The sequence below is a fragment of the Heterodontus francisci genome, chromosome 1 (genome assembly GCF_036365525.1).
Source record: "Heterodontus francisci isolate sHetFra1 chromosome 1, sHetFra1.hap1, whole genome shotgun sequence".
In the NCBI taxonomy this organism is placed as follows: Eukaryota; Metazoa; Chordata; class Chondrichthyes; order Heterodontiformes; family Heterodontidae; genus Heterodontus; species Heterodontus francisci.
The window spans coordinates 228,138,647-228,153,520 of record NC_090371.1 but is presented as its reverse complement, the minus strand read 5'-3'; the positions used below and the strand labels follow the sequence as shown (position 1 = coordinate 228,153,520).

At 44.0% G+C, this 14,874-nt stretch overlaps 1 protein-coding gene across 1 annotated transcript in view; it reads left to right on the top strand.

Moving 5' to 3' along the window:
- Window positions 1-14,874, top strand: part of ctso (cathepsin O) — a 76,627-nt gene that overhangs the window by 30,305 nt on the left and 31,448 nt on the right. Inside the window, exon 5 of the mRNA XM_068042012.1 lies at window positions 5,345-5,466. Coding sequence (XP_067898113.1) covers window positions 5,345-5,466 — 122 coding nt within the window. The remainder of the gene's footprint in view (window positions 1-5,344; window positions 5,467-14,874) is intronic.

Genomic DNA, 14,874 nt, shown 5'->3' with positions numbered 1-14,874 from the left:
AAGCTTGATCAAAGGAGGTAGATTTTAAGGAGGGTCTTAAAGGAGGAGAGAGAGGTTTGAGGTGGGAATTCCAGACATTAAGGCCTAGGTACTAGTTTCAGAAGGCATAGCCACAAAAGGTGGAGCGATGAAATTTGGGGATGCTCAGGAGGGCAGAATTTGGAGGAGAGCAGAGATCTCGGAGGGTTGTAGGGCTGGCGGAGGTTACAGAGATGGGGCAGGGCAAGGCCAATGGAGGGATTTGAGAACAAGGATGAGAATTTTAAAATCTAGATATTGCTGGACCAGGAGCCAATGTAGCTCAGCGAGCACAGGGGTGATGGGTGAACAGGACATGGTGCGAGTAACACAAAAGTTTTTACAGTTAAAATAGAAGAAAAGGGATAGTTAAGGGTAATGTGGGCCCTTTAAAAACAGATTAAAGTAACACTTAAAATGAAAATAAAGATGTGGCAGACTTGTTGAATAATTACTTTGTGTCAGTCTTCACAGTACAGGAAGAGGATAATATAAGTGACATTCCAGGAAAATTAAAAATGAATCAAGGATTGGAACTCACTAAAGTTAACAGAAGTAAGAAAACATCAGAGAAAAAATGACACTAAAGACTGGCAAATCCCTAGGACAGTTTCTTAGAACAATACATTGTGGAATCAACCAGGGAACATTACCAGGTCTGGTATTGTACAATGAGACAGGATTCTCATAGTAAAGGATCCTCTAAAGAAGAATGGGCATAACATGATCAAATTTCACATTCAGTATGAGGGTGAGAAACTTGGGTCTGAAATTACTGTCTTAAACATAAATAAAGGTATGAAGACAGAGTTGGCTAAAGTAGACTGGGAAAATAGGTTAAATGGTAAGACAGTAGATAAGCTGTGGTAGACATTTAAGGAAATGTTGCCTTCATCGGTCAGGGCATAGAGTATAAAAATTGGCATGTCATGCTGCAGCTGTACAGAACTTTAGTTCGGCCACACTTAGAATATTGCGTGCAATTCTGGTCGCCACACTACCAGAAGGATGTGGAGGCTTTGGAGAGGGTGCAGAAGAGGTTTACCAGGATGTTGCCTGGTCTGGAGGGCATTAGCTATGAAGAGAGGTTGGATAAAGTCGGATTGTTTTCACTGGAATGACGGAGGTGGAGGGGCGATATGATAGGGGTTTGCAAAGTTATGAGCGGCATGGACAGAGTGGATAGTCAGAAGCTTTTTCCCAGGGTGGAAGAGTCAGTTACTAGGGGACATAGGTTTAAGGTGCGAGGGGCAAAGTTTAGAGGGGATGTGCGAGGCAAGTTCTTTATACAGAGGGTGGTGAGTGCCTGGAACTTGCTGCCAGGGGAGGTGATGGAAGCAGGTACGATAGCGACGTTTAAGAGGCATCTTGACAAATACATGAATAGGATGGGAATAAAGGGATACGGTCCCCGGAAGTGCAGAAGATTTTAGTTTAGGCAGGCATCAAGATCGACGCAGGCTTGGAGGGCCGAATGGCCTGTTCCTGTGCTGTACTGTTCTTTGTTCTTTTGTTTAAGTAGTTAGGAAGGCAAATGGAATGTTGGCCTTTATTGCAAGGGGGATGGAGTATAAAAGTAGGGAAGTCTTGCCAGAATTGTACAGGGTGTTGTGAGACCAAACCTAGAGTACTGCATATAGTTTTGGTCTCCTTATTTAAGGATGGATATACTTGCATTGAAGGCAATTCAGCGAAGGTTCACTAGGTTGATTCCTAGGGTGAAGGGGTTGTCTTATGAGGAAAGGTTGGGCCTGTTGGACGTTCGAATGAGAGGTGATCTTATTGAAACTTATAAGATTTTGAGGGGGCTTGACGGGGTAGATGCTGAGAGATTATCTCCCATCCTGAGGAATCTAGAGCTCGGCGGCTCAGTTTCAGAATAAAGGATTCCCCATTTCAGATGGAGATGAGGAGGAATTTCTTCTCTCAGAGGATTGTTAATAGTTGGAATTCTTTACCCAAGAGAGCAGTGGAGGTTGGGTCATTGAATATCTTCAAGGCTCAGTTAGACAGATTTTTGATCTACAAGATAGGCAAGGGTTAGACAGGAAGGTAGGAAAATGGAGTTGAGGCCACAATCAGATCAGTCATGATTTTATTGAAGGGCAGAGTAGGCTCAAGGGGTCGAATGGCCCACCCCTGCTCCTATTTTTTTATGCATTTATAATATTTCTACTCCAAGGTTTTAAAGGGAGTAGGAGAGGAAATTGCAGATGTTGTAACTGTAATCTTTCAAAGCTCTTTTGATTTAAGAATTGCCCCTTTAGTTTGGAAAATTGTAAATTTAACTCCACTATTTAAGAAGATGAGAAGTTGATGAAATCTATAATTAAACACCAGAGTGATTGAGCACTTAAAGACATTTTAGCATATTAGAAACAGCCAACATGGCTTTATAAAGGGTAGATCATGTCTAACAACCTAATTGAATTTTTTGGGGAAGTAACTAAAGTAGTAGACAGGGAAATGTCGATGGATCGAGTTTGTGCAGACTTCCAGAAGGCATTCGATAATGTTTCACAGAAAAGACTGTTATTGTAAATTAAAGCTCATGGAATTGAAGGCAAATTATTGATCTGGTTGGGAGTTTGGTTATGCAGTAGAAGACAGTAGGGATAATGAGTCTGCACTCAGATTGGAAGGAAGTGCCCAGTGGTGTCCACCAGGATCTTTGTACAACTCTTCACTTTATTTATTCACGATTTAGATCACACAATAGAGAGCTTGCTGATGACACAAAGATTGGTAGTACAGTAAGTAGTTGTGTAGACAGGAGCATGAAGTTACAAAGAGAAATTGGCTCAGATTTCTCTGTGAGCAGCAATGGATCACTTTCGCTGGTCACCTCGCTCAGAGAGCAACTTGGCTTGTCAGTGCAGATTTCTAGTAATCTGGTGTCTAATCCAGCACAGCACCCTCTACAGGGGATCTGTGGCATCTGTGAGCAGGTCAAGGAGTAGGGAGACTCTTCAGTCAATTAGAAAGAATCCTTACTGACACATGCAGACTGCAAAGCAGGAAGAAAAATATAGGAAATATAAATTAAAGGGTAATTTTAAGTCCTGGGCCTAATTTAAATGTCACCATACTGACACTATTGAAGATTTCTACCAGTCTCCCTCTCACCACCTCCACTCCTCTGATCCTTCCAACCTCCGGGGAGGTAGCTGGCCCAAATTGGTCCTCTTAAAAATGGCAAGCTGCCTCTTGATGTCCAATTTATGTCTGCATCTTACGTGTTGATGAGATTTGAGGCCAAATTTGAAATGACCCTTAGGCTTTTGGCTTCTGATGTTTAGTTTAGTTTAGTTTAGAGATACAGCACTGAAACAGGCCCTTCGGCCCACCGAGTCTGTGCCGACCATCTACCACCCATTTATACTTATCCTACACGAATCCCATATTCCAATAACATCCCCACCGGTCCCTATATATTTCCCTACCACCTACCTATACAAGGGGCAATTTATAATGGCCAATTAACCTATCAACCTGCAAGTCTTTGGCATGTGGGAGGAAACCGGAGTACCCGGAGGAAACCCACGCAGACACAGGGAGAACTTGCAAACTCCGCACAGGCAGTAACCAGAATCGAACCCGGGTCCCTGGAGCTGTGAGGCTGCAGTGCTAACCACTGCGCCACTGTGATGTCATAGAATCGTAGAAATCATAGAAAGTTTAAGGCACAGAAAAAGGCCACTTGGCCCATCATGTCTGTGCTGGCCAAAAAACGATCCACCTATTAGAATCCCACCTTCCAGCATTTGGTCTGTAGCCCTGCAGCTTACGGCATTTGACTTGCATATTCAGACTCCTGTTGAATGAGTTGAGGGTCTTTGCCTTAACTACCCTTTCAGGCAGTAACTTCCAGACCATCAGCACCCTCTGGGTGAAAAAGCTTTTCCTCATCTCCCCTGTAATTTCTCTACCAATCACTTTAAATCTATGCCCCCTCGGCACTGACCTCTCTGCTAAGGTGAATAGACCCTTCACCTCCACTCTATCCAGGCCCCTCAAAATGTTGTACATTTCAATCAGATCTCCCCTCAGCCTTTTCTGTAGCAAGGAGAACAACCCCAGCCTATCAAATCGTTCCTCATAGCTACATTTTTCCAGACCTGGCAACATCATCGTAAATCTCCTCTGTACCCTCTCAAATGCCGTTACATCCTTTCTGTAATGAGTTGACCAGAAGTGCACACAATACTCAAGTTGTGGCCTAACCAATGAGTTATACAGTTCCAGCATAACCTCCCTACTCTTGCATGTGTGCTTGAAAATGGTTCTGGGCTATTTTCTAGCCCAACAACCTTCCAGCTAACAGTTTAAAACGTGATAGTCCCCTTTAGGACACTTACTGCATCAGGTGAGGCTATTCATGCACCGTTGTACCTATATCACAGAGGTGAACAGCAGAATTGGTAAGGTCGTGGCAAGAAAGTCAATTAACCTGGTTTCTGGGACCAATTTAATTACTGTTTTGAATGATTAACAGGACTTGTACTGATGAACGAAACAGTCCCCAAAATGCCAGTAGTCTTAATTCCCACAAAATATAGCTCACTATAAATAATGCATGCTCGCCAGCACACCCAATTTCACAACTGACAACATTGCACTAGAAAGGCTCTACATTGCCAGTGGAACTTTATGAAACTGGGGTCATAGTAATAACTTATTTTTATTTGCTTGTGGAATGTGAGCATCACTGGCTAGGCCAACATTTTTTGCCCATCCCTAATTGCCCTTGAACCGAGGCTCTTGCTAGGCCATTTCAGAGGCCATTTAAGAGTCAACCACATTGCTGTGGGTCTGGAGTCACATGTAGGCCAGACCAGGTAAGGACGGCAGATTTCCTTCCCTGAAGGGCATTAGCAAACCAGATGGGTTTTTACAACAGTTGACAATAGTTTCATGGTCACCATTAGACGAGCTATTAATTCCAGATTTTTATTACTTGAATTCAAATTTCACCCTCTGCCATAGTGGGATTCAAACCCATGTCCCCAAAATATTAGCCCGGGCCTCTAGATCACTAGTCCAGTGACATTACCATTACGCCACCGCCTGCCCTCACCTTCCCAACATATAAATGTGATGTTTTTGTTTCTTATTGATGGGAGAAATGATTATGAAGAGTAAACCAATAATTAACTGTATGGAAATGTCTTCTGGAACCAAAAAAATGTAACCTGCTAAATAAATTGAGGTAGCGGTAGAGACAAAATACAAAAAGCATTCTTTCCAAAAAAAAATGTGTATGTTTCCGTCTTGATACTGTTAATCATGTATATTTGCTAAAATATAAACAAATATTTATTTGCAGAGCAAGGCTAAGGTGGTGAAAGAGTCAGTATATCCTTTCAATGCAAAAACTGGAATTTGTCATTATTTTCCAAGATCCATATTTGGTGTTTCAATCACAGGTTACAAAGCATACAGCTTCAGGTAATCCTGCTTCATTCAGTCTATTAAGTCCTTCTTGTGTGCAAAGTTGAAATGAGTGGAACACTACTTTTGAGAGCTTGTTTGCTATCAATCTGATCATGTGAAACTGCAATAGAAAATGTTCTACGTTGCTGTGAATTAAAACATAAGAGCATAAGAAATAGGAGCAGAAATAGACCATATGGCCGCTCGAGCCTCCTCCGCTATTCAGTTACAAAATGGGTAATCTTCTATCTCAACTCCACATTCCCACCTCAATCCCATATCCCTTGATACCCAAAAATGTATTCACAGAATCACAGAATTCTTACAGTGCAGAAGGAGGCAATTTGGCCCATCGTGTCCGTACTGGCTCTCTAAAAGAGCAATTCACTCAGTCCCATTTCCCTGCCTTCTCCCCATAACTCTGCACATTCTTCCTTTTCATATAGCAGTCTAATTCCCTATTGAATGCTTCAATTGAACCTGCCTCCACCACACTCTCAGGCAGTGCATTCCAGACCTTAGCCACTCTCTGCGTGAAAACGTTTTTCCTCATGTCACTTTTGCTTCTCTTACCAAATACTTTAAATCTGTGCCCTCTCGTTCTCGATCCTTTCATGAGTGGGAACAGTTTCTCTCCATCTACTCTGTCCAGACCCCTCGTGATTTTGAATACCTCTATCAAATCACTTCTCAGCCTTCTGTTGTCCAAGGAAAACAGTCCTAACTTCTCCAATCTGTCTTCATAACTGAAATTCCTCATCCCTGGAACCATTCTCGTGAATCTTTTCTGTACTCTCTCCAATGCCCTCATGTCTTTCCTAAAGTGCGGTGCCCAGAACTGGACGCAAACTCCAGCTGAGGCCGAACTAGTGTCTTATACAAGTTCAACATAACTTCCTTGCTCTTGTACTCTATGCCCCTATCAATAAAGCCCAGGATGCTGTATACTTTATTAACTGTTACCTCAACGTCTTGTGCTACCTTCAATGACTTATACACATAAACATCCAGGTTCCTCTGCTCCTGCACTCCCTTTAGAATTATACACTTTATTTTATATTATCATGCAGGCCCCCACCTGCCAAGAATGGGGCACAGATATTTTGCCACATGGACATTAAATTTTAAAATTGTTGCTGGGAAAAAAAGAAGGCCTCTTGCAAGGGGTTGCCAAGCCCCTGACTGGAAAGACATTTGCATAGTAACCGACAGTGCTTCGAAAGGACAAAGGGGCCACTCCCTGCTCCAATTTAATCCACGACGGACTCTTGATTACCAGACTTTGAAGGTGGAGAGGCTAGAATTCCAGATTATGGCCGAATACACAAACAGATGTGGTCAGACAGTTTAGTCACATGACTAACTGGCTGTTAAGAGTTTTTTGAATTTAAACTTGGCACGGAGTTTAAAACTCAGAAAGCTCTTTGCTCCTGGACTGAGAACATCTCTCTCCTGTCTGCTGCCATCTCTTTCTCACGGAACTGAAGACCCATTGAAGACACAGGAACCAAGAGAGAAAAGTTTCCTACAGTGAGCAAAGTTTAAGCAGAATACTGGGCTCCAGTGAAAAGCAAGAACTACCTACAAAAGGATTACAGTGAACTCGAAGCACAGTAACAAGAAACTCTTCTGATATTGCCTCAAACCTCTCTACTTTATTTTTTTTATTTATAGATACAGCACTGAAACAGGCCCTTCGGCCCACCGAGTCTGTGCTGACCATCAACCACCCATTTATACTAATCCTGCATTAATCTCATATTCCTACCACATCCCCACCTTCCCTCAATTCCCCTACCACCTACCTATACTAGGGGAAATTTATAATGGCCAATTTACCTATCAACCTGCAAGTCTTTGGCTGTGGGAGGAAACCGGAGCACCCGGCGAAAACCCACGGGGTCACAGGAAGAACTTGCAAACTCCGCACAGGCAGTACCCAGAATTGAACCCGGGTCGTCTGCTCTTTTCTGTCTCTATTTGCGTATCACGCATGCATGCTAGCGTGGAGCGTGGCGAGTATCCACAGGCATTAACCAAATTCGAGTCTAAGTTTTAATAAATTTCACTTTTCTTCTTTAATCCTAAGAAGGACTGTTTGTGCTAATTTCTTTGCCTTATAATTGGGAAGCGGTGAACAAGGATTCATCAAGCAAGCGCTCAAAACACTGTGTGTTTAAAATTACATCCTGTTACAATAAGACCAGGTGAAGGCTGAAAGAGACCCCTAGACACTTTTCTCACCTGGTCATAACAATACTGTCTCTCTATGTTCTTCCAACCAAAATGAATCACTTCACATTTCTCTGCATTGAACTTCATCTGCCACCTGTCTGCCCCTTCCACCAACTTCTCTATGTCCTTTTGGAGTTCGACACTATCCTCACAGTTCACAATGCTTCCAAGTTTCATATCATCTGCAAACTTTGAAATTGTGCCCTGTACACCAAGGCCTAGATCATTAATATATATCAGGAAAAGCAAGGGTCCCAACACTGACCTCTGAGGAACTCCACTACAAACTTTCCTCCAGCCTGAAAAACATCCATTAACCGCTACTCTTTGTTTCCTGTCACTCAGCCAATTCCGTATCCATGTTGCTACCGTTCCTTTAATTCCATGAGCTAGAAGTTTGGGCTCACAAGTCTGTTGTGTGGCACTGTATCAAATGCCTTTTGAAAGTCCATGTACACCACATTGCCCTCATCAACCCTCTCTGTTACCTCCTCAAAACCTCCAGCAAGTTAGTTTAACATGTTTTTCCCTGAAAAAAACCCATGCTGGCTTTCCTTAATGAACCCACATTTGTCAATGTGACTATTAATTTTGTCCCAAATTATTTTTTCTAGAAGTTTCCCCACCACCGAAGTTAAACTGACTAGGCTGTAGTCGCTGAGCTTATCTTTACATCCTTTTTTGAACAAGGGTGTAATATATGCAATAGTCCAGTCCTCTGGCGTCACCCCCGAGTCTAAGGAAGACTGAAAAATTATGGCCAGTGCCTCTGCGATTTCTACTCTCACTTTCCTCAGTATCTTTGGATGCACCTCATCCTGTCCTGGTGCTTTATCCACTTTACGTACAGACAGCCTATCTAATACTTCCTCTTTAATGTTTGAAACCCCATCTAATATCTGAGTTACCTCCTCTTTCACCATCTTCTTCCTTGGAAAAGACAGATGCAAAGTATTCATTTAATACCTTAGAAAATAGGCGTCATGTTTAGATAGAGGATCTGGATCGGCACAGGCTTGGAGGGCCGAAGGGCCTGTTCCTGTGCTGTAATTTTCTTTGTTCTTGTTCTTTGTACCTCAGCTATGCCCTCTGCTCCACTTCTCCTTTTACCACTCTTTTACTAATCACATTTCTGTAGAAAACTTTGGGATTTCCTTTAATGCTGGCTGCCAGTCTCTTTTCATGCTCTCTCTTTGCTTCTCTTATTTGCTTTTTCAATACCCCTCTGGATCTTCTATATTCAGCCTGGTTCTCAATAGTATTTTCTACCTGGCATCTGTCAGAAGCACACTTTTTCTTTATCTTAATCTCTACCTCTTTTGCCTTCCAGGGAGCTCTGGATTTGCTTGCCCTACCTTTCCCCTTTGATGGAACATACCTTGACCGTGCCTCAACTGTCTCTTCTTTGAAGGTAGCCAATTGTTCAGCTACCGGTTTTCCTGCTAATTTTTGACTCCAATTTATTCGCCCCAGCTCCATTCTTTCCCCATTGAAATTGGATTTCCCCCAGTTAATTATGCTCTCCTACTGCTCTCCTACTGATACTTGTCCCACCTCATTCCCAAGAACCAGGTCTAGCAGTGCCTCCTTTCTCGTTGGACTAGAAACATACTGCTGTAGAAAATTTTCCTGAACATGCTGTCGGAACTCTTGCTCCTCACTGCCCTTTTCACCACTATGTCCAGTCTATGTTTGGATAATTAAAGTCCCCATTGTAATACCCTATAATTGTTGCACCTCTCTGTAATTTCCTTGCAAATTTGTTCCTCCATGTCTTTCCCACTAGCTGGTGGCCTATAGACAACACCGAGCAATGTAACGGCACCATTTTTGCTCCTTAGCACTAGCCAAATTCATTCTGTCCTTGACCCCTCGGGGACCTCCCTTTCTTCTCCAGCACTGCAATGCTCTCCTTAATCAATACCACCACCCTCCCCATTTTTTCCCTTTCCTGAACACCTTGGGCTGAACTTTACCAGCCCTCAATGCCGCGACTCGCGGCGCAGGGGCCGATAAAATGCTGTGAGGAGAGGCCCGCCTCGACCCACAACGTGTGAAGGGCCTGCCGCATGTTAACGGCAGCGGGTACCTTGGTGCGGCCCCCCCCCCCCCCCTCCCGCCCCCGGCGGTTGGCCCTTCATCTCCATATGCAGAATGGAACTCTGCACAGAGTTCCGAGGTGAGATCCTGGTGGGGGAGGGGGAGTATTATAAGTTTCAGGGCAGGAGGGGTGGGGAAGCGGGGAAAACAAATTTAATTGGTTGTGTGAATTGTAGGAAAGGGTTAGAGGCCAACTGCTAGAAGGTTGGGGGAGAAAGTTCGGGTATTTGAGATATCCATTGAAATGACCATGGGGGGGGCAGGTGGTTGAGGAAGGACCTCGATTACTTTTCTATTTTAAAAAAAATCACGTTTTGACTTTACAAAATAAAATTAATTGTAAGGGCTTAAAGCCTTTAAAAATGACGCTGGTGCCTGCGCGTTGGCGCCAGACGCTGTTGCCGGGGACACGAAGGCCGTCCCTACGTGTCATCGGGGACGGGCACTCTGCCCCCACTATTTAGATGAGCCCCCGCACAAAATATCGTGGGGGCTCCTTAGTGGCCACTGAATATGGGCACCCCAACGAGTTCCAACGGCGCCCCTGCAGCGTGCAGCGCCCAAGAAAATTCAGCCCTTTGTATCCAGGAGTATTTAACACCCAGTCCTCCTCTTCTCTGAGCCAGTCTCTGTTATAGCCACAACATTATATTTCCACATGGCAATCTGCGCCTGTACCTCACCAATCTTATTAACCACACACCTTGCATTCACATACATGCACATTAACCCTGATTTAGACTTTATTACTTTCTCCCTTACTCTGACCCCACCTAATAACTTACTATTCCCTACTCTCGTGCTATCAATCTCCCCCAGTATTCTGTGCACCTTGGTGTTTCTCTTTGATATTTTCTCCTCGTTCCCACACAACTGTCAACTTACCAGTTTTGCTTCCCTCCAATTTGAGCTCCCTCTCAGGTTTCCATCCTCTGCCAATCTAGTTTAAACCCTCCCGAACAGCACGAGCAAATCTCCCTGTGAGGATATTCGTCCCAGTCCTGCTAAGATGCAACCCCTCCATCTTGTACAGGTCCCATCTGCCCCAGAAGCAGTCCCAATGCCTCAGAAATCTAATGCCCTCCCTCCTACACCTGTTCTCCAGCCACATGTTCAGTTGCTTAATTCTCCTATTCCTATGCTCACTCACACGTGGGACTGGCAGTAATTCTGAAATTACTGCTTTTTAGGTCCTGCTTTTTAATCTCCTTCCTAGCTCCCTAAAATCTGCTTTCAGGACCTCATCTCCCTTCCTACCTATGTCATTGATGTCAACATGGACCATGACCTCTGGCTGTTCACCCTCACCCAGAAGAATGTCCTGTAGCCGTTCCATGACATCCTTGACCCTGGCACCAGGAAGGCAACATTCTGCAGTCCCGTCTCCGGCTGCAGAAACACCTGTCTGTTCCCATAACTAACAAATCCCCTATCACTACTGCTCTTCCATTCTTCTTCCTTCTCTCCTGTTCAGCTGAGTTACCTGTGGTGCCACAAACTTGAGTCTGACTGCAGTCCTCTGAGGAACCATCACCCTCACCAGTATCCAAAATGGAAAACCGATCTCCGTCCTTGATCTCTGTCTTAAATATACTCAACGATGGAGCATCCACAGCCCTCTGGGTGAGAGAACTTCAGTTCTTCTGTTTGAAGAGATTTCACCTCCTCTCAGTTCCAAATGGCTGTCCCCTTATCCTGAGACTATGACCTCCATTTCTGGACTCTGCAGCCAGGGGAAATAGCCTCTCAGCATCAACCCTGCCAATCCCTTTAAGAATTCTATATGTCTCAAAAAGATCACCTCTCATTCTTCTAAACTCGAAGGATTATAGGCCTAATCTACTCAATCTCTCCTTATAGGACAACTCCCTCATCCCAGGAATCAATCCTAGGTTGTACCTTCCCTAAGGTAAGTATATCCTTCCTTAGATAAGAACAGCAAAACTGTACACAGTATTCCAGATCTCAACAAAGCCCGATATAAATGCAGCAAGGTTTCCTTTCTCTTCTACTTCAACTCCCTTGCAATAAAGACTAACATGCCATTTGCCTTCCTAATTGCTTGCTGTACCTGCAACTTACCTTTCTGTGATTTGTGTACAAGGACACCCAAATCCCTCTGCATATCAACATTTACTAATCCCTCATCTTTCAAAAAATTCTATTCTTCCTACCAAAGGGGAGAATTTCACATTATACTCCATCCGCTACCTTCTTTCCCAATCACTGAACCCATTGGCAACCTCTTTGCATCCTCCTCACACTTACTTTCCCAACTAACTTTATATCGTCAGCAAACTTGAATACATTACACTAAATCATCTAAATCATTGATATAGATTACAAATGACGGAGGCCCAAGCACTGATCCTTGCAGCACTGCACTAGTTATGTCCTGCCATCCTGAAAATGATCCATTTATTCTGACCATTTATTTTCTGTTCATTAACCAATACTCACTGCAAGCTAATAGAATATCCCCAATCCTATGAGCCCTAATCTTGTGTGGCACCTTTTCGAATGGCTTTTGAAAATTGACAGTGGTTTCTGAAACTGCAAAAGCAACATTAGCTGTAGCTAAAATAAAAGTAAAATACTGCACATGCTGGAAATCTGAAATAGAAACAAGAAATGCTGGAAATACTCAGCAGGTCTGGCAGCATCTGTGGAGAGAGAAACAGAGTTAACAGAGTTAAGGGTCAGTGACCCTTCATCAGAACCAACAAATATTAGAAATGTAAAAGGTTTTAAGCAAGTAAAGCGGGGGTGGGGCAAGAGATAACAAAAGAGGTGTTGATAGGACAAGGTAACTGAATAACTGACCAGAAGGTCATGCAGCAAAGGCAAACGGTATGTAAATGGTGTGGTGAAAGACAAAGTGTTAGTACAAAGAGGGTGTTATTTGACAGAAAAATGAACATCCCTGGCCCCAAGCACAATCATGAAAAAAACAGTAGGTAGGCACAGTAAAAACAAACTAAAATAAAATAAACAAGTAAAAAAGAAAAAGGAAAAGTAACTAAAAATAAAAAGGGGGGCCCATCATGCTTCATGCTCTGAAATTATTGAACTTACTGTTCAGTCCGGCAGGCTGTAGCGTGCCTATTTGGTAAATGAGGTGCTGTTCCTCGAGCTTGCATTGATGTTCACTGGAACACTGCAGCAATCCCAGGACAGAGATGTGAGCATGAGAGTGCGTGGGGGGGGTGGTGGGGGGTGTTGAAATGGACAGCCACTGGAAGCTTGGGGTCATGCTTTCGGACTGAGCTGAGGTATTCCGCAAAGCGGTCACCCAATCTGCGTTTGGTCTCCCCAGTGTAGAGGAGACCACATTGTGAGCAGCGAATACAGTATAGTAAATTGAAAGAAGTAAATTGCTGCTTCACCTGAAAGGAGTGTTTGGGGCTTTGGATAGTGAGGCAGTGTGTACCATCTACAAGATGCACTGCAGCAATGCACCAAGGCTCCTTGGACAGCGCCTTCCAAACCCATGACCTCTACCAAGTAGAAGGACGGACAGCAGACATATGGGAACACTACCACCTGCAAGTTCCCCTCCAAGCCACACATCATCCTGACGTGGAACTATATCGCCGTTCCTTCACTGTCGCTGGGTCAAAATCCTGGGAGTCCCTTCCTAACAGCACTGTGGATGTACCTACCCCACACAGACTGCAGCGATTCAAGAAGACAGCTTACCACCGCCTTCTCAGGAGCAATTAAGATGGGCAATAAATGGTGCCCGAGCCAGTGACACCCACGTCCCATGAACAGCCTCAATGGCTTTTTGGGGGAGAGCATTCTAAATTTTTGTTCTGGACTCCAGAGGAAATAGTTTCTCTCTATCCATCCTATCAAATCCTTTAATCATCTTAAATCCCTCAATATATCACCCCTTAATCTTCCCCAATATTGACTGGGACTCACTTAGTGCTAGGGGCTTGGATGGGGCAGAATTTGTGAGGAGCACCCAGGAGGGCTTCTTGACACAGTATGTAGATAGTCCAACGAGGGATGGGGCCATTCTGGACCTGGTATTGGGGAATGAGCCCAGCCAGGTGGTTGAAGTTTCAGTGGGGGAGCATTTCGGGAGCAGTGACCATAATTCCATAAGTTTTAAGGTACTTGTGGATAAGGATAAGAGTAGTCCTTGGGTGAAGGTGCTAAATTGGGGGAAGGCTAATTATAGCAATATTAGGCAGATTTAGATTGGGGGCGGCTGTTTGAGGGTAAATCAACATCTGACATGTGGGAGTCTTTCAAACGTCAGCTGATTAGAATCCAGGACCAGCATGTTCCTGTGAGGAAGAAAGACAAATTTGGCAAGTTTCGGGAAGCTTGGATAACACGGGATATTGTGAGCCTAGTCAAAAAGAAAAATGAAGCATTTGTAAGGGCTGGAAGGCTAGGAACAGATGAACCACTTGAGGAATATAAAGACAGTAGGAAGGAACTTAAGCAAGGAGTTAGGAGGGCTAAAAGGGGTCATGAAAAGTCATTGGCAAACAGGATTAAGGAAAATCCCAAGGCTTTTTATACGTATATAAAGAGCAAGAGGGTATCCAGGGAAAGGGTTGGCCCACTCAAGGACAGAGATGGGAATCTATGCGTGGAGCCAGAGGAAATGGGCGAGGTGCTAAATGAGTACTTTGCATCAGTATTCACCAAGGAGAAGGACTTGGTGGATGATGAGCTGAGGGAAGGGAGTGCAGATAGTCTCAGTCATCTCATTATCAAAAAGGAGGAGGTGTTGGGTGTCTTGCAAAACATTAAGGTAGATAAATCCCCAGGGCCTGATGGGATCTACCCTAGAATACTGAGGGAGGCAAGGGAAGAAATTGCTGGGGCCTTGACAGAAATCTTTGCATCCTCATTGGCTACAGGTGAGGTCCCAGAGGACTGGAGAATAGCCAATGTTGTTCCTTTGTTTAAGAAAGGTGGCAAGGATAATCCAGGAAAGTATAGGCCAGTGAGCCTTACGTCAGTGGTAGGGAAACTGTTAGAGAGGATTCTTCGGGACAGGATTTACTCCCATTTGGAAACAAACGAACTTATTAGCGAGAGACAGCATGGTTTTGTGAAGGGGAG